The sequence below is a fragment of the Leucopleurus acutus genome (assembly GCF_964270905.1).
Source record: "Leucopleurus acutus genome assembly, chromosome: 9".
In the NCBI taxonomy this organism is placed as follows: Eukaryota; Metazoa; Chordata; class Mammalia; order Artiodactyla; family Delphinidae; genus Leucopleurus; species Leucopleurus acutus.
Window position 1 is genome coordinate 29612383 of NC_139144.1, and position 24203 is coordinate 29636585.

At 38.0% G+C, this 24203-nt stretch overlaps 2 protein-coding genes across 2 annotated transcripts in view; one reads left to right on the forward strand and one right to left on the reverse strand.

Moving 5' to 3' along the window:
• The window catches only part of SEMA3E (semaphorin 3E), a gene marked incomplete at its 5' end in the record, with an annotated part of 261632 nt that overhangs the window by 229941 nt on the left and 7488 nt on the right, over positions 1 to 24203 (reverse strand). The window lies entirely within an intron of this gene.
• H2BN1 (H2B.N variant histone 1) lies at positions 6659 to 6931 on the forward strand (the record flags this gene model as incomplete). The annotated part of the gene is given in 2 exon segments (XM_082846226.1): positions 6659 to 6862; positions 6866 to 6931. Coding segments are annotated over 2 exon segments (270 nt in total).

A 24203-nucleotide genomic window follows, 5' to 3' on the forward strand; every position in this document is an offset into this window, starting at 1 on the left:
AATGGAATTGTTTCCTTAATTTCTCTTTCTGATCTTTTGTTGTTAGTATATAGGAATGCAAAAGATTTTTGTGCATTAATTTTGTATCCTGCAACTTTACCAAACTCATTGATTGGCTCTAGTAGTTTTCTGGTGGCATCTTTAGGATTATCTATATATAGTATATCATGTCATCTGCAAACAGTGACAGTTTTACTTCTTCTTTCCCAATCTATACTACTTTTAATTCTTTTTCTTCTCTGATTGCCATGGCTAGGACTTCCAAAACTATGTTGAATAACAGTGGCAAGAGTGGACATCCTTGTCTTGTTCCTGATCTTAGAGGAAATGATTTCAGTTTTTCACCATTGAGAATAATGTTTGCTTTGGATTTGTTGTATATGGCCTTTATTATGTTGAGGTAGGTTCCGTCTATGCCCACTTTCTGGAGAGTTTTTATCATAAATCGGTGTTGAATTTTGTCAAAAGCTTTTTCTGCATCTATTGAGATGTTCATATGGTTTTCATTCTTCAGTTTGTTAATACAGTGCATCACATTGATTGGTTTGTGTATATTGAAGAATCCTTGCATCCCTGAGATAAATCTCACTTGATCATGGTGTATGATCCTTTTACTGTGTTGCTGGATTCTGTTTGCTAGTATTTTGTTGAGCATTTTTGCATCTATATTCATCAGTGATATTGGTCTGTAATTTTCTTTTTTTGTAGTATCTTTGTCTGGTTTTGGTATCAGGGTGATGATGGCCTTGTAGAATGAGTTTGGGAGTGTTCCTTCCTCTGCAATTTTTTGGAAGAGTCTGGGAAGGATGGGTGTTAGCTCTTCTCTAAATGTTTGATAGAATTCACCTGTGAAGCCATCTGGTCCTGGACTTCCATTTGTTGGCATATAGAGTGAAGTAAGTCAGAAAGAGAAAGACAAATACTGTTTGTTGGAAGATTTTTAATCACAGTTTCAATTTCATTACTTGTGATTGGTCTGTTCATATTTTCTGTTTCTTCCTGGTTCAGTCTTGGAAGGTTATACCTTTCTAAGAATTTGTCCACTTCTTCCAGGTTGCCCATTTTACTGCCATAGAGTTGCTTACAGTAGTCTCATGATGCTTTGTATTTCTGCGGTGTCCATTGTAACTTCTCCTTTTTCATTTCTAATTTTACTGATTTGAGTTCTCTCCCTCTTTTTCTTGAAGAGTCTGGCTAAAGATTTATCAATTTTGTTTACCTTCTCAAAGAACAGCTTCTAGTTTTATTGATATTTGCTATTGTTTTCTTTGTTTCTATTTCATTTATTTCTGCTCTGATCCTTACGATTTCTTTTCTTCTACTAACTTTGGGCTTTGTTTGTTCTTCTTTCTCTAGTTCCTTTAGGTGTAAGGTTAGATTGTTTATTTGAGATTTTTCTTGTTTCTTGAGGATTGTATTGCTATAAACTTCCCTGTTAGAAGTGCTTTTGCTGCATCCCATAGGTATTGGATTGTCGTGTTTTCATTGTCATTTGTCTCTAGGTATTTTCTGATTTCCTCTTTGATTTCTTCAGTGATCTCTTGGTTATTTAGTAACATATTGTATAGCCTCATGTGTCTGCGTTTTTTATGTTTTTTTCCCTGTATTTTATTTCTAATCTCATAGCATTGTAGTCAGAAAAGATGCCTGATATTACTTCAATTTTCTTAAATTTCCCAAGGCTTGATTTGTGACCCAAGATATGATCTATCCTAGAGAATGTTCCATGTGCACTTGAGAAGAAAGTGTAATCTGCTGTTTTCGGATGGAATGTCCTCTAAATAGCAATTAAATATATCTAGTCTATTGTGTCATTTAAAGCTTGTGTTTCCTTATTAATTTTCTGTCTGGATATCTGTCCATTGGTGTAAGTGAGGTGTTAAAGTCCCCCACTATTATTGTGTTACTGTCAATTTCCTCTTTTATAGCTCTTAGCATTTGCCTTATGTAGTGGGGTGTATATATAATTGTTATATCTTCTTCTTGGATCGATCCCCTGATCATTATGTAGTGTCCTTCCTTGTCTCTTGCAACATTCTTTATTTTAACTTCTATCTTATCTGACATGAGTATTGCCACTTCAGCTTTCTTCTGATTTCCATTTGCATGGAATATCTTTTTCCATCCCCTCACTTTCAGTCTGTATGTGTCCCTAGGTCTGAAGTGGGTCTCTTGTAGACAGCATATATATGGGTCTGGTTTTTGTATCCATTCAGCAAGCCTGTGTCTTCTGGTTGGAGCATTTAATCCATTCACATTTAAGGTATTTATCAGTATGTATGTTCTTATTACCATTTTCTTAATTGTTTTGGTTTTGTTTTGGTAGGTGTTTTTCTTCTCTTGTGTTTCCCACTTAGAGAAGTTCCTTTAGCATTTATTGTAGAGCTCGTTTGGTGGTGCTGAATTCTCTTAGCTTTCACTTCTCTGTAAAGCTTTTGATTTCTCCATCAAATCTGAATGAGATCCTTGCTGGGTAGAGTAATCTTGGTTGCAGGTTCTTCCCTTTCATCACTTTAAATATATCATATCACTCACTTCTGGTTTGCTGAGAAATCAGCTGTTAACCTTATGGGAGTTCCCTTGTATGTTACTTGTCGTTTTCCTCTTGTTGCTTTTAATAATTTTTCTTTGTCTTTAATTTTCATCAGTTTGATTACTATGTGTCCTGGCGTGTTTCTCATTGGATTTATCCTGCCTGGGACTCTCAGCGCTTCTTGGAGTTGGATGGCTATTTCCTTTCCCATGTTAAGGAAGTTTTCGACTATAATCACTTCAAATATTTTCTCAGGTCCTTTCTCTCTCTCTTGTCCTTCTGGGACCCCTATAATGGGAATGTTGGTGCATTTAATGTTGTCCTAGAGGTCTCTTAGGCTGTCTTCATTTCTTTTCATTCTTTTTCTTTATTCTGTTCCACAGCAGTGATTTCCACCATTCTGTCTTCCAGGTCACTTATCTGTTCTTCTGCCTCAGTTACTCTGCTATCGAGTCCTTCTACTGTATCTTTCATTTCAGTGATTGTATTGTTCATCTGTTTGTTCTTCAATTCTTCTAGGTGTTTGTTCTTTAATTCTTCTAGGTATTTGTTAAACGTTTCTTGCCTCTTCTTGATCTTTGCCTCCATTCTTTTTCTGAGGTGCTGGATCATCTTCACTATCATTATTCTGAATTCTTTTCCTGGAAGCTTAACTATCTCCACTTCATTTAGTTGTTTTTATGGGGTTTTATCTTGTTCCTTCATCTGGTACATAGTCCTTTGCCTTTTCCTTTTGTCTGTCTTTCTGTGAATATGTTTTTGTTCCACAGGCTGCAGGATTGTAGTTCTTCTTGCTTCTGTTGTCTGCTCTCTGGTGGATAAGGCTATCTAAGAGGCTTCTGCCAGCTTCCCGAAAGGAGGGACTGGCTGTGGGCAGAGCTCAGTAAAACTTTAATCCCCTTATCTGCTGACGGGAGGGGCTGAGTTCCTTCCCTGTTGGTTGTTTGGCCTGAGGTGACCCAGCACTGGAGGCTACAGGCTCTTTGGTGGGGCTAATGGCAGACTCTGGGAGGGCTCACGCCAAAGAGTACTTCCCAGAACTTCTGCTGCCAGTGTCCTTGTCCCTTGGTGAGCTACAGCTGCCCCCTGCCTCTGCAGGAGACGCTCCAACACTAGCAGGTAGGTCTGGTTCAGTCTGCTAGGGGGTCACTGCTCCTTCCCCCTGGGTCCTGATGCACACACTACGGACATCTGTGGTGTGTGTCCTCCAAGAGTGAAGTCTCTGTTTTCCCCCAGTCCTGTCAAAGTCCTGCAATCAAATCCCACTAGCCTTCAAAGTCTGATTCTCTCGGACTTCCTCCTCCCGTTGCGGGCCCCCAGGTTGGGAAGCCTGACGTGGGGCTCAGAATCTTCACTCCAGTGGGTGGAATTCTGTGGTATAAGTGTTCTCCAGTCTGTGAGTCACCCAACCAGCAGTTATGGGATTTGATTTTACTGTGATTGTGCCCCTCCTACCATCTCACTGTGGCTTCTCCTCTGTTTTTGGATGTGGGGTACAGTTTTTGGTGCGTTCCAGTGTCTTCCTGTCAATGATTGTTCAGCAGTTAGCTGTAATTCTGGTGCTCTCACAGGAGGGAGTGAGCGAGCGCACGTTCTTATACTCCACCATCTTAGAACTGGTCCCACCTCTCTTAAAAAAAAACATTCTGAATAATATTTTTAACCACTGCTGATTATATTTGATCACATAGCATGACCATGAGTTTTCAGAAGATGCCCCATCAATAGTACAAAAAGGTACGTTGAAATCATGTATGTTAGTCTCCTACTTAAATATTTGCTATGTGTTTTCTTCATTTTCTACTGTATTTTAAACATTACAGTAATAAAATTAAACATCGTATACTGAGTGATTATGGATAAGTTTTAAGAAAGCCAAAGAGATTCCCCTTTATTTGTATAATTTTTAAATTTGCTCAAATGAACTGTAAAATAAAATCAAGATATTTGTGGAATATATTAAATCTTGATTTAAAGACAAACTATAAATAAATTTGAAAAAAATGTATATTATGTATTAAATACCCAAAGTGGAGAATGCACATAGATTTTTCATACCAAATATAAGACTGCTGTAGACATAGACTTTTCATACTGAATAGAAGACTGTTGTAGAGACTAGCAGAAGCTGGACTTTAGTCTGAAGGCCATGGGATGAAAGATGTAGAGAGTTCACTCTACCTATCTCCCCCGCTTTTCTAGTTTTCTAATCTTGACCCTCTGTGGGCATAATTTATGAAATAACAAATGCAAATCACTTGGCAAAAATACCTAGAACATATGTATGCATAGTAAAGGAATCTAGAGCTACTATTATTCTTTTTTATCTTCTATACAACTAGAGTATATGTACAGAAAATATTTTTTACATTTAACTGGCATGAATAGAGTTATTAAAACTTTAAACTTAAGTTATCCCTTGATTTTCTTAAGTGTTATGAATATTACAATGCTGTGACTGTGACTGAACATGTTTATAGCATTAACTGAAACATTGCCATACAATCCTAAATGTACATAGCCCATTCTCGAGAATTATACCATACTTTCCTCAAACTTCAAATACCTTTTTATGGATTGAATTGTGTCCCCCAAATTTATATGTTAAAATTCGAATCCCCAGTACCTCAGAATGTGACTGTATTTAGAGATAGGCTCTTTAAAGAGGTAACTAAGTTAAAATGAAGTAATTAGGATAGCCCCTAAATTAATGTGACTGGTATTCTTATAAGAAGAGGAGGTTAGGACACAGACACAGAAGGAAAACCATGTGAAGACACAGGGCACAGATGACCAAGCCAAGGAGAGAGGCCTTAGAAGAAACCAATCCAGCTGATACCTTGATCCCGAAATTCTAGGAAAAAAATTTCAGTTGTTTAGGCTACCTCATCTGTGGTATGTGTTATTGGCACCCCCAGCAAAATGATGCACGTGCCTTTCCTCCTTCCTCTCCCACAGTGGAGGACCTGGCTTCTCATATAAGTGAGAAACTAGAAGTTGTAAAAAGAGAAGTCCCTAGTTTTTCCACCACCATCAATTCTACCTAACCCTCTGCATCAATACTCCTATACTCTGCTGCCCTCTGCACTCCTGTCACAGCCCAGCCTCAGCTCTGCTTTAATAAATCCCATCTCTCACCTACTCAAGGACTTTCTTCCCTCTTTTGCATCATCAATTGTTCCCTCTCACCAGATCATTCCCTCACTAGACAAGCATGTGGTACATCACACACGTTTAGCCATCACTCCCCTTGACCTCAGGTCCCCATTCAGCTACCACACAATCTCTCTGCATACTCACTCCTCCAGCAACATTTCCCATGAGAAAGTAGCAACTCCACAATTCCAGCTGTTTAGGACAAAACACTTGCAATCATTTTTGGGCTCCCCTCTTCCTCTTGCATCCCATAAGAAGCTATCAGCTAATTCTGTTGGATCTACTTTTAATATCCACATCTTTTCTTTCTGTCTCTATCAATTCCACTTACCTCCAAGCCACCAAGTTCCCTTACCTGAACTATTAAAATAGCCTCCAGATTGGTTTCTCTGTTTCAAACCTTGTCCCTAAAGTCTATCACCTGCTTATCCAGTAGTCAGTGACCTCTTCAATCTGAAAGTCAGACCAAGTCATTGTAACTCAGAACTCCAACGGCTTCCTATTCCTGCAGGTGAAGCCCGCTCTTCAGCATTGTAGACAAGACCCACAGATCAGCTCCCCATCTGCCTCATTAATTTCACCTCTATTTCTCCCTGCTCAGTTCACTGTTAGAATGGATAAATGACCCTCTAGTTTCAATGCCTTTGCACTTGACAGTCTCTCTGTCCATAATGTTTTCCTCCTAAGCTTCCATATTTCTTTTAGTTCTTTACTGAAATATCACTCAACAGAGACACTCTTTCTGATCACCCTATATAAAGCAGAACCCCTGACACATTCTATCTTCTTTCACCTACTTTATGGATTTTTATTCAGAGTGTTACTCAACAAGTAGCATATATATATATATCTCAATCATTAGGCCAGTGGTCAGAGTTAGATGTATATGGATTAAGCCTTCCATGCGCACTTCATTTGCTTCATGGACTACAATTTCCTAAGAAGATTACAATTTATATCCCAGACAAAATGAAATACGAATGGGCCAGTTCAGCCTTTGGGAAGAAGAGGAGGAAGAAGCAGATCTATTTTAGTTTCATGGGGAAAATCCTAAAGCAAACCCACCCAGACTTCAGCAGGTGTTTCTGGGTCTTGCATGCACTAGGCTTTCTGAAGGATCAGCAACTGGAACGGGTTAGCCTGGAGGCAGTGAGACTGTCCTTCTATAACCACTGAAAAGCCATTACCAGCAGGGAGATCCTTGAAGCAGTCAAGCAGAGATCCTCTCGGAAGAGCTTTTGAATACATGAAGTGGATCTGAACGGCCCTGTTGTTGAAATGATTGCACTTGTCAAAAAAAACTGGATATGTCAGAGGGCTGGGTCGGAAGACAAGGTATCTGAGAAGTACCTGCTACAACAGGACACTTGGTGCTACACACCGGGTCTCTGGGTCCTCTGACTTAATTTGTGAAAAAAAATAAAGGAAAACTGTCCCCCCCCTCAAATACATAAATATATATTTATTTAAATAAATATATATTTGTTTATTTAAATATTTAAATATATATTTATTTATTTCAGAGCTAAAGCACAGTAATAATACAGTTCCTTCTAACCATATGTTCTCATGTTCTCAATAAATACTTAAAATTCTAAGATCTTACTATGACAAGCACTGTGATTTAAGCTTTAATATTCAAATTAATCCAAAGAACAATCCTATAAAGGAGATGGGTACACCTTACAGATGAAGGATTGAGACAGGTAGTAAATGTAATGACAAATCTGCACACCACTGAGAAAGACCCTTTGACATACTAAGGGGAAATAATCTTTCAAAACCCACACCCATAATTCAGCCTGTTGTATTCAAACAGTACAGACACTGGGTTTGAATCCAGTTTTGTTATTTGCTAGCTACACGGCTTCACTTGGGGAAGGCATTTAAACAACTGAGCCTCTTTTAGCTTACTCATAAAATATGAATAATAATACAAAGGTATTTGGAGGATTTGAGGTGATGCATCTAAATCACTGAGCACAAAGTAGGTACTTAAAAAGAGTAATTTTTATTCATATTGGAAGAAGCACCCTAACTTCTTGACTACTCTAAAACCTGAAACCAACAGAAACTTATGTTCTGTAGTGTCTCCCAATGAATCCATTTAATCCATCCTGTCTTTCTCACCATCCTCCCGTCAATAAAAAAATAGCATACAGAATGCAATCTAAGACATACGGTAATAAACATGGGAAGGAATTGTCAATTCTCCTCTGTGAATCAGACTGTATGATTGCTTAAAATAGACCTAACAATATCATGCTTTTTTTTTTTTTTTTTTTTCTCGGTATGCGGGCCTCTCACTGTTGTGGCCTCTCCCATTGCGGAGCACAGGCTCCGGACGCGCAGGCTCAGCGGCCATGGCTCACGGGCCCAGCCGCTCCGCGGCATGTGGGATCTTCCCGGACCGGGGTACGAACCCGTGTCTCCTGCATCGGCAGGTGGACTCTCAACCACGGCGCCACCAGGGAAGCCCCTATCACGCTATTTTTAATGGAGCACTGTAAGCCACAAAATATGGAATGATTACTGTTTTCAGAAAGTACTCTCTTTACTCATTTTATCTAAAATTGAACAAGGAGCCTTATTTACCATCTACACAGAGAAACAGACTTAGTCTAATATGATATGAGAATAAGAATTCAAGCCGAAAAATAATCCATATTAATACACTTAACAAAGCTTTTGAATGAAGATTATTTGTACTTTTTCTGCATTTAATAGTCTTTTGTATTCTACAATCCATATGTCAACTTTTGATCATAATTTTTCACTCTTAACACCAAGATAGTAAAACTACTGTAAAAAAATAAGAACAAACACAAGACCAGTACTCTTGAGGATGGTGTAAACAAATTGAAAATAATATTTTTTCATATATCTCTCTTAATTGTCACTAAAACTACATATTTCATCCCAGTTTCCTACTCCTTACCATTAGAGAATAGGAAATGTAATTTTCATTGTAATCATTTACTGAAAAAACGCAACAAAAATGACTTCTAAGGATGCAGCATATTTTAAAGCATTAAAAATATAAAACAATATTCATATGTAAAGGCAGGGAAACAAGAATTCAAGAAATATGGTTGAATCTCTCAGAGAATTACCAAGTCTGTGGAAGTGAGGATTATTTTCTCCACCCTTCAGTCTTCCTTGCTGTTACTAAGACAAAGGAGTTGCTGTGTTTGCTCTGGAAAGTCCCACGTGATTATTTAACAACTATACCTGTCACAAGTTGTCACTTCACTCTATACTTTCTAATGAATAAGCCAAGAGAAAAAGGAGGATAAGACAACAATTACATAGGTAAGTCTAGCTGCTCGCGTTCCTCCAAAGTCCTGCAATCCAGGAGACAAACAGCCAGACAGATTACATTCCCGATTCAGCACTGTGGACAGCCAGCCAGAAGATGTCTTCCTGTTCAAATACAACAGATGCTATGTTTCTTCCTTGTAAGGAAAGAATTTCACCACATGTAGTATCGAGAAAGGTGGCACGGCACAGTCGGTTATGCAGAGTGACACCTGAACATAATTTATTTGTGTGTGGAAAAAACCAGTTTGCTTAGTCATGTCTAGGAGCAAAAATGTTTTCTTCCCAAATAAATGTGTTGCCAATTGTCAGTCAAGAGAGGACAGGTTAGGCTGCAATAAAAAACAACCCCGGTTTTCTCAGGGTACATGCTCAGTAGTGGGATTGCTGGGTTGTATGGTAGTTCTATGTTTAGTTTTTTAAGGAACCTCCATACTGTTCTCCATAGTGGCTGTATCAATTTACATTCCCACAAACAGTGCAAGAGGGTTCCCTTTTCTCCACACCCTCTCCAGCACTTATTGTTTCTAGATTTTTTGATGATGGCCATTCTGACCGGTGTGAGGTGATACCTCATTGTAGTTTTGATTTGCCTTTCTCTAATGATTAGTGATGTTGAGCATTCTTTCATGTGTTTCTTGGCAATCTGTATATCTCCTTGGGAGAAATGTCTATTTAGGTCTTCTGCCCACTTTTGGATTGGGGTGTTTGTTTTTTTGATATTGAGCTGCATGAGCTGCTTGTAACTTTTGGAGATTAATCCTAGTCATGTACCACAATGTTCACTGCAGCTCTATTTACAATAGCCAGGACATGGAAGCAACCTAAGTGTCCATCGACAGATGAATGGATAAAGATGTGGCACATATATACAATGGAATATTTCTCAGCCATAAAAAGAAACAAAATTGAGTTCTTTGTAGTGAGGTGGATGGACCTAGAGTCTGTCATACAGAGTGAAGTAAGTCAGAAAGAGAAAAACAAATACCGTATGCTAACACACATATATGGAACCTAAAAAAAAAAAGAAAGAAAAGCTTCTGAAGAATCTAGGGCCTGGACAAGAATAAAGAGTCAGACGTAGAGAATGGACTTGAGGACATGGGAAGGGGAAAGGGTAAGCTGGGATGAAGTGAGAGTGGCATGGACTTATATATATTACCAAATGTAAAATAGCTAGCTAGTGGGAAGCAGCCGCATAGCACAGGGAGATCAGCTCAGTGCTTTGTGACCACCTAGAGGGGTGGGATAGGGAGGGTGGGAGGGAGACACAAGAGGGAGGAGATATGGGGATGTATGTATATGTATAGCTGATTCACTTTGTTATACAGCAGAAACTAACACACCATTGTAAAGCAATTATACTCCAATAAAGATGTTAAAAACAAACAAAAAAACCCCCAAACCCCCGAAATCTCAGTGGCTTCAAAGAACAGATGTTTATTTCTAGCTCAGTTTATGTAACCAAGGCAAGTCTTCAAGTGGGACCCTGCTTATCAAGTAAGTCTGGGACCCAGGGTACCAGAGCCTCCATCTTGGCAAGTGCATTTGTGACTGCTGAGGCTGGAAAAGGAAACGTTACAAATCACACTCTTGGTCTTAATTTCGAAGGTTTTTGCATGGAAGTGGCATTTGTCAATTCTGACCTCATTTAACTGACCAAATCAAGTCACAAAGCCATGTTAACCTCCCAGGGGAGGTAGGAAGGTGCAGTTCTATCATGCATACAATGAAGAATTCAAAGATTAATAAACTGTTCAAATGATTCTTCACAAAACATAAATGTCTAAGTAACTTCCTATCATTCTGAAGTAGAGGATTTTATGTGGTTGAATCAAATGCATACTTACTGAATACATGTATGAATGTATGTATTGAATATATCTATGAATAGAGCAAAGCACTATATTCCCTACAGAAAATACAAATGAATACAATACAGCCCGTACTCTGACGTGTTTAGACAAGACCACCACTGTCACCATCTTCATCACAGCTAAAAACAGGAGCTAATATCAATTTAGCACTTTCTCTGTGTCCAGCACTGTTCTCAGGGTTTCTGTGACACCATATATCGTATATCTCTACAAGTAATCTGAAATTACTACCACTGTTACCCTTAATTTGAGATTTGATGCCTCCAAACAGTTCTAAAATGTTAATATATTGTTTATAAAGTTTACATTATGGATAACATTTAATTCACATAAGGTTGTTTTTAAACCCCCTACTTAGCAGATAGCGTGGCATTGAGGGATGTACAGAGAGAATAAAACAATGATGATAAGAAAAATGTAGGGAAAATATAAGAGCTTAGACTACGGCTCAGAGAAAAAAACAGGCTCAGATGGGCTCTACTATGATGTGGGCAGCCGTGTGTGAACGTGGAGGCTCCCTGAAGCTGGCAGGAGAAGAAGCCTGTTTCTATTTTTAAAGAAAGGCACTTTATAGGTGAAAATGACATGAAACTTCTAAGGTCATAAAAAGAATAACTTAATAATGCCACACTTTATAGATCTCCATCATTGTTTTTAACACTCAAGGACAGAGGTTTGTACACATACACCCACACCTTCCCACCTAAAGGCAGACTAGAGCAACTATAAAACAATTCTATTGTAAGTGAACCACACGACACTAGAGAAAATGGTCTTAAATGGAAGAAGCATGGGGGAGTTACCTTAGATATAATAAAAAACCGCTAAGCTTTGCTCAGTACTAAGGGCTTGCTGTGGAATCTCTCTCTCTCCAGAGGGTTTTATTTATTAAATGGAATTTTTTCATCAGGCAAGGTTTTAAACAATCCTGCCTAAAGTTAGTAAAATGGATTAGCTTGATTTAAAAAAGGAAAAGAAAAAGTCCTCAGTAAGTACCTATGCTGTCGTTGGTTAAACATATGCCCTTGAAGAAATCAGACCATGAACTAGTGAATTTGTTAGGGTCCTTTTCCAACGATTTGTGATTTCAGTCATTAGGTCCAGCTGGGGGAAAATAGCTGCTGTTAATTATGTGTGAGTCTATTTTCTTAAGCTTTTGGCAAATGGGAGTATACATACTGCAAAAACATTTCCAACTACGGCAGCAATTGTGACACACAATATAGACATATCTGGATTATTACAAAACTTGATGTAAGTAGCAAGGGCAATTGTCGTTCGTGTTATGACCTCTTTTCCATAAAAAAACCATGTTTTTTGCATTTCCTAATTTTTGTACAAGCACATTCTAGATCAAATAGAAACACCATATATCTCATGTTGGACATAACTAGTTCTACGATGGGACATTTTGCCAGAATAGGAAAAGAAACTATATTTGAATTTTTATTCTATAAAAACCACAATTTGTCACACTTCTGTATCTTCTAACAGAAAGAAAGAATCTGGTAAAACGGCACCAGTCTACTTACTCAATGGTATTCCCTGTTCTTTTTCAAAAGTCAAGCTTTCTCCTGAAAAGCCACAACTTCCACATCACTTTTGCCCTTGCATCAGCCTGAAATGCCCTCCTCTTCATTCTCTGTTTCCTGAAGTCCTACCTGTCCTTCAAGGCCCAGATGAGATCTGAGATCCCAGCTCTGTCAAGAAACATGCTTCAAAAATTCCAATTCAGGGCTTCCCTGGTGGTGCAGTGGTTGAGAGTCTGCCTGCCGATGCAGGGGACACGGGTTCGTGCCCCAGTCCGGGAAGATCCCACATGCCGCGGAGCAGCTGGGCCCGTGAGCCATGGCCGCTGAGCCCTGCGCGTCCGGAGCCTGTGCTCCGCAACGGGAGAGGCCACAGCAGTGAGAGGTCCGCGTACCACAAAAAAAAAAAAAAAAAATCCAATTCACACTCTTTACATTCTTCATCTTAAACATTATTTTGGTTAAAATTCCAAAATATATGTTAAGAATATTTTAAATAGGAAATACAAAGTGTAAAATATATTTTAGCATAATTTAAAATATTTTATAGTCGATAAATTCCTTTTCATCATTAAAATATTTTTATATCTTTTATGTTTTATATTCCTATATAATCTTCACTTTGCAGTGGAATTTATCGAATATATATAATCCTCCTTTGAGAATGACCAATTTCCATTTCATATATGAGGGCCAATAAATGCCCTTAGGAGGTTAACCATAAAGGGATGAAACTAACCACAGCAAATATTTTTCCATAACTGTGTCATAGAATATAAAGAGCTTCCATTTCCTTTACCAGAGTTTGTAATTTGGATACACTGGTAACTAAGTGATTTTATGAAAGAGGAAATTATAAATCACTGTTTGATGGGTTTTTTAAAAGGTAGCTTCATGTAGTAGATCTTATCCAACAAAGACGATGATCTGGAATTCATACATAGTAGAGTAGCCCCTAAAAAGTATTCTTCCACAACAAGAAAAAAATAACACCAACCTAAAATTGATTAAGTTTATGGATACCGTATTTGTGAATAAATTTGGAGTTGTCTGGGAACAGGCTATCTATGGCCCTCCTAGGGTAGAGAAAGATTCCTTTGTGCCACTGAAGTTTAGCTTTTCCCACATGTTTCTTGGGTAGAACGAGCACCCAGAAAAGACAGGTTGACCATAACACAACACAGTCATCCATATATTTAATAAGTTCTTACTATTTTCTAGATATCGTGATATGTGTTTGTGACATAGTGATGAATAAAATATTGCCCCTATTCCTAACGAGTTCATCCTAGTGAACTTAATAGATTAAGAGACAATTGGAATACAGTAAATAATTGTTGTAAAGTATGCATGGAGTGCTGTGGAGGTTAAAGGATGACTGGAAAAGCCTACCATGTCTAAATCGAGTCCTAAAAATGAGCAGACATTAAGAGTAAGCAGCACAGGAAGGGAGAATGGAGACAAAAGGAAAAGGCATTCTAGGAAGAAGCAATATACAAAGGTCCAGAGCAAGAAAAAGCTTGACAGGTGGCCAGAAAATCATGGAGCTCAGTATCACTCAAGATTGGAACTCAAAAAAGATGCAAAGCAAAAAGAAGGGGAAAAATAAACAGGGTTCACATCGCAAAAAGCCTAGTGTACCATGCCAAGAGGAGTGTGTTTGCTCTAAAAATCCATGTCTATTCTTCCATTGAATATTTACTGGAGGGAGTTGAAATGAGTAAGATTTGCATTTTTAATGATCACTCTACTTGTAGTATGAAGAGTAGACTGGACTGACAATAAGATATCAGTCAGGAGGCTACTGTAATAAAGCAGATGGACCATAAAAACATTAGTGGGACCAGGCATATAAATTGATTGAATATATAGTGTTCTTTGAACTCAATGACCACCTGACTCAACGCTATTCTTAGAGTCATTCTTCCTCTACATTCAAAATTACAAAAAAGTGTAAACAGGTCATAAACTAATACAGTGATATAGGAAAAGAGCATTTGATAAAGTGAATCCTATAACAAGAACAGAACAAGTTTGGTTAAAATGTATATATATATATATATATATATACACACACACACACACACACACACACACACATATATATAGGTTTTTTTAAATTTAATTTTAATGATGCTTATTTTTAACATACAAAGTCTTCTGCAGAATTATTTTTCCAGAGCTTACCATTTGACTTACAAGGAGTTAATGAAAAACATTATTCTGAAAAATCATATGCCTCGTTTTTCAAATTACAGGACATTCTACAAATACCCAGAGAGACTGGCAAATCTACAAAATGACAGCAAATTAAAGTTACAAAATTAAGCAATCACAGCTATGATGGTATTTTAATTCTGCCATTCTGTTGTGGTGACCATTCCAGATTCTTTTTAAATAAAAATTGTTAAGACATTTAAAAGTCTCCTGTTTATTTTAGCAGTGAAGGAAGACTTTTATTTTTTCATATTAAAGAATTTCAAAGGAACCTTTCATTTACTATAATTATACAAATTATTTTATATTTATAAAGAAAATCAGCAATTACGTTTATTGGTCTACACCAACCTTGAAAGCCAAAAGCATACATTTTATATATTCTAATTTAAAAATTGTCTTTTATGTGCATTACACTTCTTCCAAATACTGACATTTTAGAACGAGCCCACTAAATGTGTATTTTAAAATTTTAAAATACTTTAAAAGAATTTCTACAACGAATGCAACTTTCATCTCTCCTAACTAGCTAGTTTCCTAAGGACAATAAATGTGCACACGGATGTTAAGAAAATTAAGTGAGAACACACAACAGGAGAAATAGTCTGCAATTAGGAATGTTTCACTCCAGAGCTCATGTCCTTGTCCAGGCAGGGCACCACATGCTGTTACTCTGCTTCTGATTCACATTCTACACTGGAGAGAGTAGGAGGGAGTTTTCCTTAACTTCAACAAATAAACCACACATGTGAAATAAAGGAAAGAGCTGGCTTAGAGTCTATGTGAAAAACCCTTGGAAAAACTGACAGTCATTTCAACATAAACCAAAAGGCTGGCATATTTGTCAAATAAGCTGCTGTCAACTCAGGTGGCTTTCATAAATAAAGTCACCAGTTAGCAGCACCACAGTTCCGTGAACAAGTCGGGGATCTCTTGAGTGTTGACTGTGGTGCTCCGAGTTTAAGGGGGAAATTAACAAACAGGAACCTGATCAGAATGCTGATATCAGTCAGGACAATCATGGCATGAAGAATATTCACCCATGACCTAAGGGCATGAGAACTATCTTTAAACATTTGGAGGTCTGTTATGACTTATGACCTTATGGCATTAGAGGAAAGAACCAAGGCTAAAATGTGGGAGATACAGTAAGTCGGATTTGGGATTAGGTACGTAAACACTTTCTCCTTATCAGAACAGTCAAAAATGGAACAGACCTTCTTATCAGGCAGTCATTTCCCTTTCCATGAGAATGTACAAATTCAAATGAAAAAACTTGTCTGACCACCTGTCTGGATGCCACAGATACAATTAAGTCACTGAAATTCCGACCTTCAATAAAATTCTCTGATTTGGGTAAAATTCCACAAGCTTTCCTAAACTCCAGTCTTTTTCTAATTATTGATTTTGCGGGGAAGGAACATGGAATAAGATATATAAAATGCTAAGTGCTAAATACATGTCTTAATTGAGTAAGTAGAGTTATTGGATTTTCTGCGTTCCAGCAATGATTCCTCCCTCCCTCCCTCCCTACCTCCCTTTTCCTTCCTCCTTTCCTTCCCTCATTTTCTCACTCCCCTCCCTCTTGCTCCACTCTTGCTTTCATGTCCTCTCTTCTGCCCTTCTTTCCCTCTCTTTCTTTGCCTTTCTATCCCTCTTCTACATGCGTTCAACTGTTCATTCATTTAATCCTTATCAAAGACAATCAATGACATAGGTGCTACTTATCATCCACCTCTTCCAGTCAGAAAAAGTGAAGTAACTTTTCCAAGGTCACGTGAATAAATTAGTTTCTGCTGCATTTGTTTTCTAAATGGTGCTTAAAAGTGGAAAAAATAACAATGTGCAGAATGAATCATTTTCAGCAGCCAGGTATAAAAGAGTCACATCCAGATGAGGAAAACATTTTGGAAAAACATCATTTGCCAATGCTTTAAAAGTTCAGCAGAAGGAAAGATTAGCAAATTAAACGAAATAATAAAGTTAGGAATGGACCCACCCAAAATTATTTAGATGCCAAAGTAAGCCAATCCCAGCTGTTATTCTTTACTCTGGCTGCCATCCTCAGCAAGAGCAGTACGGGGGAGTGTGGGCAACCGGCTGCAGTAGCAGCTGGGCCTATTTGTTAAGGGGAAAAAATCTTCAGTGAAGACAAAGGGAAATTTCAGTGGCTAGCAGTGTGAATGGAAACTTGGAGCCTAGCTGGGGGAGCCTCCAAGTGAAATGGAGCAGTGCTGTCAGCAACCAAATTACAGTATTGCACAAACCATTCACGGGGAGAGTGTTCCCTTGTTCCCTACACTACTGCCTTTGCTGGCAAGAGTTTTATTCCATCAAGAGTAAAACTTCCCAATGACAAATTTTGTCTATATTTTCTCATATTCCCAGTATTCTGGGCATTCAAAAATTAAGCAATATCACTGTCTGTTCTAACTACATAGTGGGTATAAATTAGCAGACTAAAAAGGACAAATGTCATTTCCAGTCTAAAAAAAACTGCTGTCACCTAGTTCACTAATATAGAAATGTAAATGCATAGTAAACATAATCACATATTCCAAAGCATAACTGCATATAATAAAATCCTAGCATTCTATTTATTTTACATCTCCTGACACCTAGATTATAATAGGCATCGAATGTGTTTCTGAGTGATTACTGCTTGATTTGCATGTAGACTGTCTCATTAGTATCAATTTTCTAATTTTATTTTTCATTTTTATTCTTGTTCAATTTTATTGAAGCCTTAGAGACTTCCAATTTTTTCTCCAGATATGAAAAACTCTTCTACAATCCTAAAATATGTCGGGCTTCAGTTTGGGAATACACATTTTGGAGCAAGTAAAAAACATTTGGCAAAAAAATCTGTCAAAAGCAGTGCCCAGTACAAAACTTTTGTCTTATTTCTGAGAATTATAACGACAAAGATATAATTATAGTCTTTTAATTATAAGTATAATTGACTTAACTGTAATATTTTTCTTCTTTCTATGGTTATCTAAATATTATTGCAAGGGAATTTTGCTTTGGGGAATTACTAGGAAGTCAAAATATATTAAGGTGTTGAAGTTTAAACATATTAACTTCCCATAACTGGTACAATATAGTAATAAAATGGATATTTTGGGGTGACTCATAATGTCCATTCTAGTATTTCAAAGTCCTGTCTTTTCTTTTCCTTCATTCTGGATGAACAAAAAAGGGAGTATTCTGTGTTCCTTTACTAATGCGAAGGTGCAATTATATGGGTAGTTGAACATGCCAACAACTAAAATTCTAACATTTGACTTTGAAAAAAATATTTTTTTCTTTTTAATTTAAATTTTAAACATGGGGTGGTATGACTATTCTAAGAATACACCATATGGTTAACTCAAGTTTATGCAGACCCTTAAACTACCAGCAAACTCAATATTCTAGTACACATTCTAAGCAATTGTAAAGTATCCGTCAGATATCATTCATCTGACCTGAAATACGTATAGCATCTATGCATTGTGATAATGTCAAAGGTGAAATTTCTTTTGCATTTCCTTTTTTTTACTTTGCTTTTGATAAGGAAAAATTAGCTATATCAGTTTCATCAATAATGACAGAGCTATTTCAATTTTTATTTTCCATTACTTTTCCTAATGTTTTCTTTACAAAACATATAGTTTTGCCTTGCTCAAAACAATCAAAATGGTCTTATTTTCTACACATTTATTTTGACAACTGGATTTAGTCTCTAAAAATAAAATAATCAAGCACCTCCCATTTCCATATTTATTTTCTCCTTAGAGTAGTAAGGGGCACTGACAAATGTGCGCTTTCTCCTGAATTAACTTTACTTATAAAATTTCTGTTTATGTCCATTAACTTCCTCTTTTATGTTAGGTGTATCATACCTGATGGATTCATACGGTGCTAAAAACAAACAAACAAAAATTCAAGGATACAACATTTCAAAATATACTGTCAATTTTTATAAGGCTTATACATAATAAAATCTTAGGTAAATTTTTCATTGGTTCTTTCCCAATTAACTTGGTTTGGAAAACACCTTACATAAACTAACCATAATTATAAAACTGGTAACTATTCCTTATTCTTCTCACAATATCATTACCTACAGCTACGCTTTTAAATGATAAATTCACAAAACAAAAAGGCAGCATAGTCAAATTATTTGTAAAACAACCTTCTCACAGGGATAAACTGATAAAAACAAAAAGCATTCTTGCTTTTGGTCATTTAGGGCATTCCTTACAAACAAAGGTGTAGGATAAGTTGCTACGTTTTCAAAGCCCTCCCTTTGCTTTCTGCTTTGTCACTGACTTCATGCATTAGTTGTCTCTCTTCATCGTTCATCACTCTAGACATGAATGAAATGCTACATTGGACATTGGAAGATCACAGCAGGGGCAAATGGGAAGAAAAGGTGATTGAAATGGGACATTGATCATGTAATGGCCCAGATGAACTCAAACCACTCTCTGCAAAAGCCTCACACTATCTTTCAATAAAATATGGATATTTTCTGAAAAATTTTAAAGCCGTTCTGGATTTCTCTTCATAGCTTTTGCAACAAAACCTGAAGCCAAACTAGTGCCTAACATTTTCGAGCAGGGGCAGAAGAGAAGTATTCCCATCCTTTTTCCTGATTTCTGAATGCTCCCCCAAGCTCCAACAGCTCATTTTCTGTCATCTCTTTTAGGAATCTAGTTATATGTGGCATCAGACAAAAGAATCAAGATTGGTAATACTGATGTAAAGAGACATAATGAAATTCTTTACATTAAGTGAAATAGGTAAGGTAAATTTATTAAGTATCTTAAATTGGTTAGATTCTAAGGATTCAAACAATAAAATGCAATATACTTGCCTTCAAAACTTTCAAAATCTACTCATGAATGTGCATTAATCATATATTAGTCATACAAAGAAAATGACAATTCCTTAAAGTCATATAGAAATGAAGCCAACAACATGAGTAAAGAACATTCATGATTCTATCAGTAGTAAAGCTATGAATACAATGGAATTCAGTTAATCAGATATTCAAGGCTAACTGCATTTCTAGGAGGATACAGTGCATTATATGCAGAGGGGACGGCAGTGGAAGGATGGCAGGCATGGTGGCTGGACAGCCTAAGACACATAGACAGTTTGCTTATTGCTTTTTACCGAGTCTCCTCCTATTCATCTCCAAGGCTGAGCTCTGTTTTTTTCCATTCCCAACTCTATGTTTCCATAGCACTTTGTTCTAACTTTTAGTATGTATAAAAAACATCCTGCTTTATCATGACTTGTCTCTTTTTACAACTAGACCTTAAGCTTCTGGGAGAAAGGGTTTGGGTAGAGGCACTGTGTGTGTGTGTGTGTATTTTAATAAACTTATTTTAGAATAGTTTTAGATTTACAGAAAAGTTGTGAAGCTAGTATAGAAAGTTTCCATATACCCAAGCCCAGTTTCCTCTATTATTAATAGTTTACATTAGTGTGGTACATTTGTCACAGTTAATGAATCAATACTGATACATTATTATTAACTAAAACCCATACTTTGTTCAGATTTCCTTAGTTTTTACCTAATATTCTTGTGCTGTTCCAGGATACCACCCAGGATACCACATTTCATTTAGAAAACTGTGTTTTTTATTCTAAAATTCCTAGCATGATGCTCAGTATCTAATACATTGAAGAAGGTCAACAAATAGTCATGGAATAAGTGAATGATTGAATGAATAAATATTAAAAAGATATAGTAATTTCTGTATCCCTTAAGGGAAAGGTTAGGGTGTGTAACTGAGGAATGAAGTGCACCTAACTTCATTAGTCCAAGAAAACTTTCCATTGAGAGATAAACGACACGTGGAATCTTACAAAATGCTTTTCCACAATCCATCAACATTAAATGTTTTCTTATCTGAACTCAATGATAGCACCATGTGTCACAATTTACACCACGAATAATCATTAAAAACAAATTTAATTTATATGTTAAGTTATTATCAATAACTATATATACTATATCTTATGTAATAGAAAAAAATAATAGGTAGAGAATGGTATAATAGTTAGATATTTATGAATTTAAATATATGTATGAAGACCAAGGCTGTAATTTGGAAATTTAAATAAATGACACCTTAGCCTGGGTAATGGATCTGAAGGGAGGAAAAAAAATGAAAACATTAATATGAAAGTGAGGCTCCTTTGTAGCATCATCCCAAACACTTAGCCCAGTGTCTCTCATGCTCGAATGTGCATTGAGAATCCCCTGCAGGGCTTGTTAAAACACAGATTCCTGGGCTTCCCTGGTGGCGCAGTGGTTGAGAGTCTGCCTGCCAATGCAGGGGACACGGGTTCGTGCCCCGGTCCGGGAAGATCCCACATGCCGCGGAGCGGCTGGGCCCGTGAGCCATGGCCGCTGAGCCGGCGCGTCCGGAGCCTGTGCTCCGCAACGGGAGAGGCCACAACAGTGAGAGGCCCGTATAACGCAAAAAACAAACAACCAACGAGAAAAACCACACAGATTCCTGAGCCCCAGAATCACTGACTCAGTAAGCCTAATTCAGTAGCTCACAGGGGATGCTGATGCTGCCAGGACACTTTGTACAGCACTGGCTTAATCCCAGCTCAGTCTCCTCTCTGCCCCTACTCTGGACGAAGAGCAGAAGAAAATCACAAGTAGCATCATCTCCTCTGCAGTGAATTTCAACTAAGGCTCTCTTGGGTTAATTATTCAGCATTAGCTCTAGCTCTTAAAGAAATAAGCCTTTATTTTGTCATTTTGACCATAACATGGAAGCCAAAAACAACAAGAAAAAGTTTTCTTTTTGGTCTTTTGTTTTTTTCAGTAGATACTAAACACCCAGACTTTAGGAATGATCTGATTAAGTCACTTTATTCTGTCCACAAGGGTCTCACCAAAAAACTACTCCTTGCCCTCAAGGATCCTAAAATATAGTTAAAGACAAGTACATAACTTAGAGAATATTATAAGCCATTATTATACAATATTCTACATCTCCACGGTACATTTCAATTTTCTACAACAATCACGAGATAGAAATTAGTCTCTGTGCACTTATGAGGAAAGTAAGTCTCAGAAGTTCAATGATTTAGCAAGAATAATAGACATCAAATAGGATAAGCTGTAGATTCAAATCTAGGATTTTTAAACTGTGAATCCATACATACTTTCCACTAGAACATGCTGTCTCCTAATAAAATGTTCAAAGTGTTCTGGAGAAACTAGACACACTGGGAGGTCTGGTGAGGAGAAGAAAGGAGTCCTACACTTCTAGAATTGGAAACGATCTCCGAAATCACATGGACCATAATACATTTTTGACTCAGGATTAGGAAAAAAGTCATCAGCAGGAGTGAACAGCTATGTGCAAGGCTGTCAGCACATTTCCTCTTCAGCTTTAGTTCCACAGTGTATCTCGAGCTTTGAATTTAAAGCTCTCCTCGGTTCCCATCATTTCCTGAGAGGAAACTGGTCAGGAGGCAAAAAGGTCACTGTCCCCAGCTGACCTTATTTTCTCCCTTTTTTATTCCCATTTTCATTGCTGTTGTTCTTTTCTGGTTCTGGAGTTAGTCCAGCCACCTAAAATCACCACTGAGACGTACCCTTAGGGATGCTACTCTTCTGCTCTATCCTGTAAACAAAACCCCCTGTCTATTCTGGTTTCAATGAGTTAAAAATCATAACTCAGAGAACACAAAGCAAAACTACATGGAAATAGACAGGTTTATATAAATAATATTCTTACACTTAACGCAAGTTTAGCCACAAAGGGGACAGGCTGGCAGGCCCTGCTCTGTCCTGCTCAGGACCCTAATTCTCCCTTCCCAGTCCCCACAGCGCCACGGTGCTGGGAACAGCAGCCTCCCACTGGAAACTCAGGCTAGACAAACAGGACAAGCTGTCCAAGTGGCTAGTAAGCTATTAATTTAATATTTCATTATTTCCTAAGTCATGAATTTCAACCAAGTTTGAATGCCTAATGAACGCAGTTAAACTTCTTTTAAATTCAAAAGTCATGTCTTCTGTTCATTGAATGAGACAACAAAAGAAATACTCAGGTAAACTGAGGACCAATAAATAGACAGCACTCACTTAAAATGTTTTAATTTCATTTTTGGCTTAAGGTAGGGAAGAAATCAAAATATCTCTTTGGAAGGAAGCAAGGTGGAGACAAAAAGCGGTGAGGGCTTCCCTGGTGGCGCAGTGGTTGAGAGTCTGCCTGCCGATGCAGGGGACGCGGGTTCGTGCCCCGGTCCGGGAAGATCCCACATGCCGCGGAGCGGCTGGTCCCGTGAGCCACACTACTGAGCCTGCGCGTCTGGAGCCTGTGCTCCACAATGGGAGAGGCCACAACAGTGAGAGGCCTGCGTACCGCCAAGAAAAAAAAAAAAAGAGGTGGGGTGGTGGTGACACAACACAGAGGAGAAGTTAAAGAAAGAAGTGAGAAGAGAAGAAAAGGAAGGCGTTGTAGTGATCATCCAGGAATGACGAGAGCATCAACAAGTAGTTTTTGTTTGTTTGTTTTGCGGTACGCGGGCCTCTCACTGCTGTGGCCTCTCCTGTTGCAGAGCACAGGCTCCGGACGTGCAGGCTCAGCGGCCATGGCTCATGGGCCCAGCCGCTCCACGGCATGTGGGATCTTCCCGGACCGGGGCACGAACCCGTGTCCCCTGCATCGGCAGGCGGACGGCATGTGGGACCTTCCCGGACCGGGGCACGAACCCGTGTCCCCTGCATCGGCAGGCGTACTCTCAACCACTGCGCCACCAGGGAAGCCCACCAAGTAGTTTTTTTGTTTTTTTCAAAAGAAGACTGATTATAGATGAGAGAATATAGCTGACCTGTCAGGAGGGTGTCTGGAGACCCCAGCTGCTTCACACAATGCAACGCTTGAGGGGAAGGAAGGTGAATAGGCAGAGAAAGCCCCAGCCTTCCTCTTCATGTATGTTTTACCAAAGGAGCCATAAATAGTTGTTCATGATTCCTTGGTTTCCTTGGTACTCCTCACCCCACCCCTGGTATCAGACATTTCTTTAAAAAACACTGCTCTAAATCATTCTGTTTTATTCATACACCCAGTCAACGAGCATTGATTGAACACCTACTAAGGGTAAGGAACCATGCTCTGCAGCAGATACCTTGCCTGTGTGTGGGTCCAGGGGAAGGCAGAATGGAAAGCTTTCTCTCAAAGCAAACGATGCATGTTGGGCTGATTGCTTACAGGACACTGTCTGGTTGAACTTTTGACAGTGTGATCTGGTCTTAATAATATCTGTTCTATTGTGCCTTACAAAGCCAGGCCTACAATTACCTTTGTTAGTAACTTTTGTTTATTTCATGGCTTTGGTCTCTTGTCTCCAACCTGCCATCAGATGAAGTTCCAACTTTCCTTAAATTATCAACAAAATAATCTTACAGTAACTTACAAGCATGAGAGATACCAATATCCCTAGTTACTTCTAGTCATCTACTCCAATAAGAGCTGGATTTCATTTTTTAAAAACCTTTGCTTTCAAGTAAAAAACTGATGACTAAAGATTTTCCCTTATTGTAAG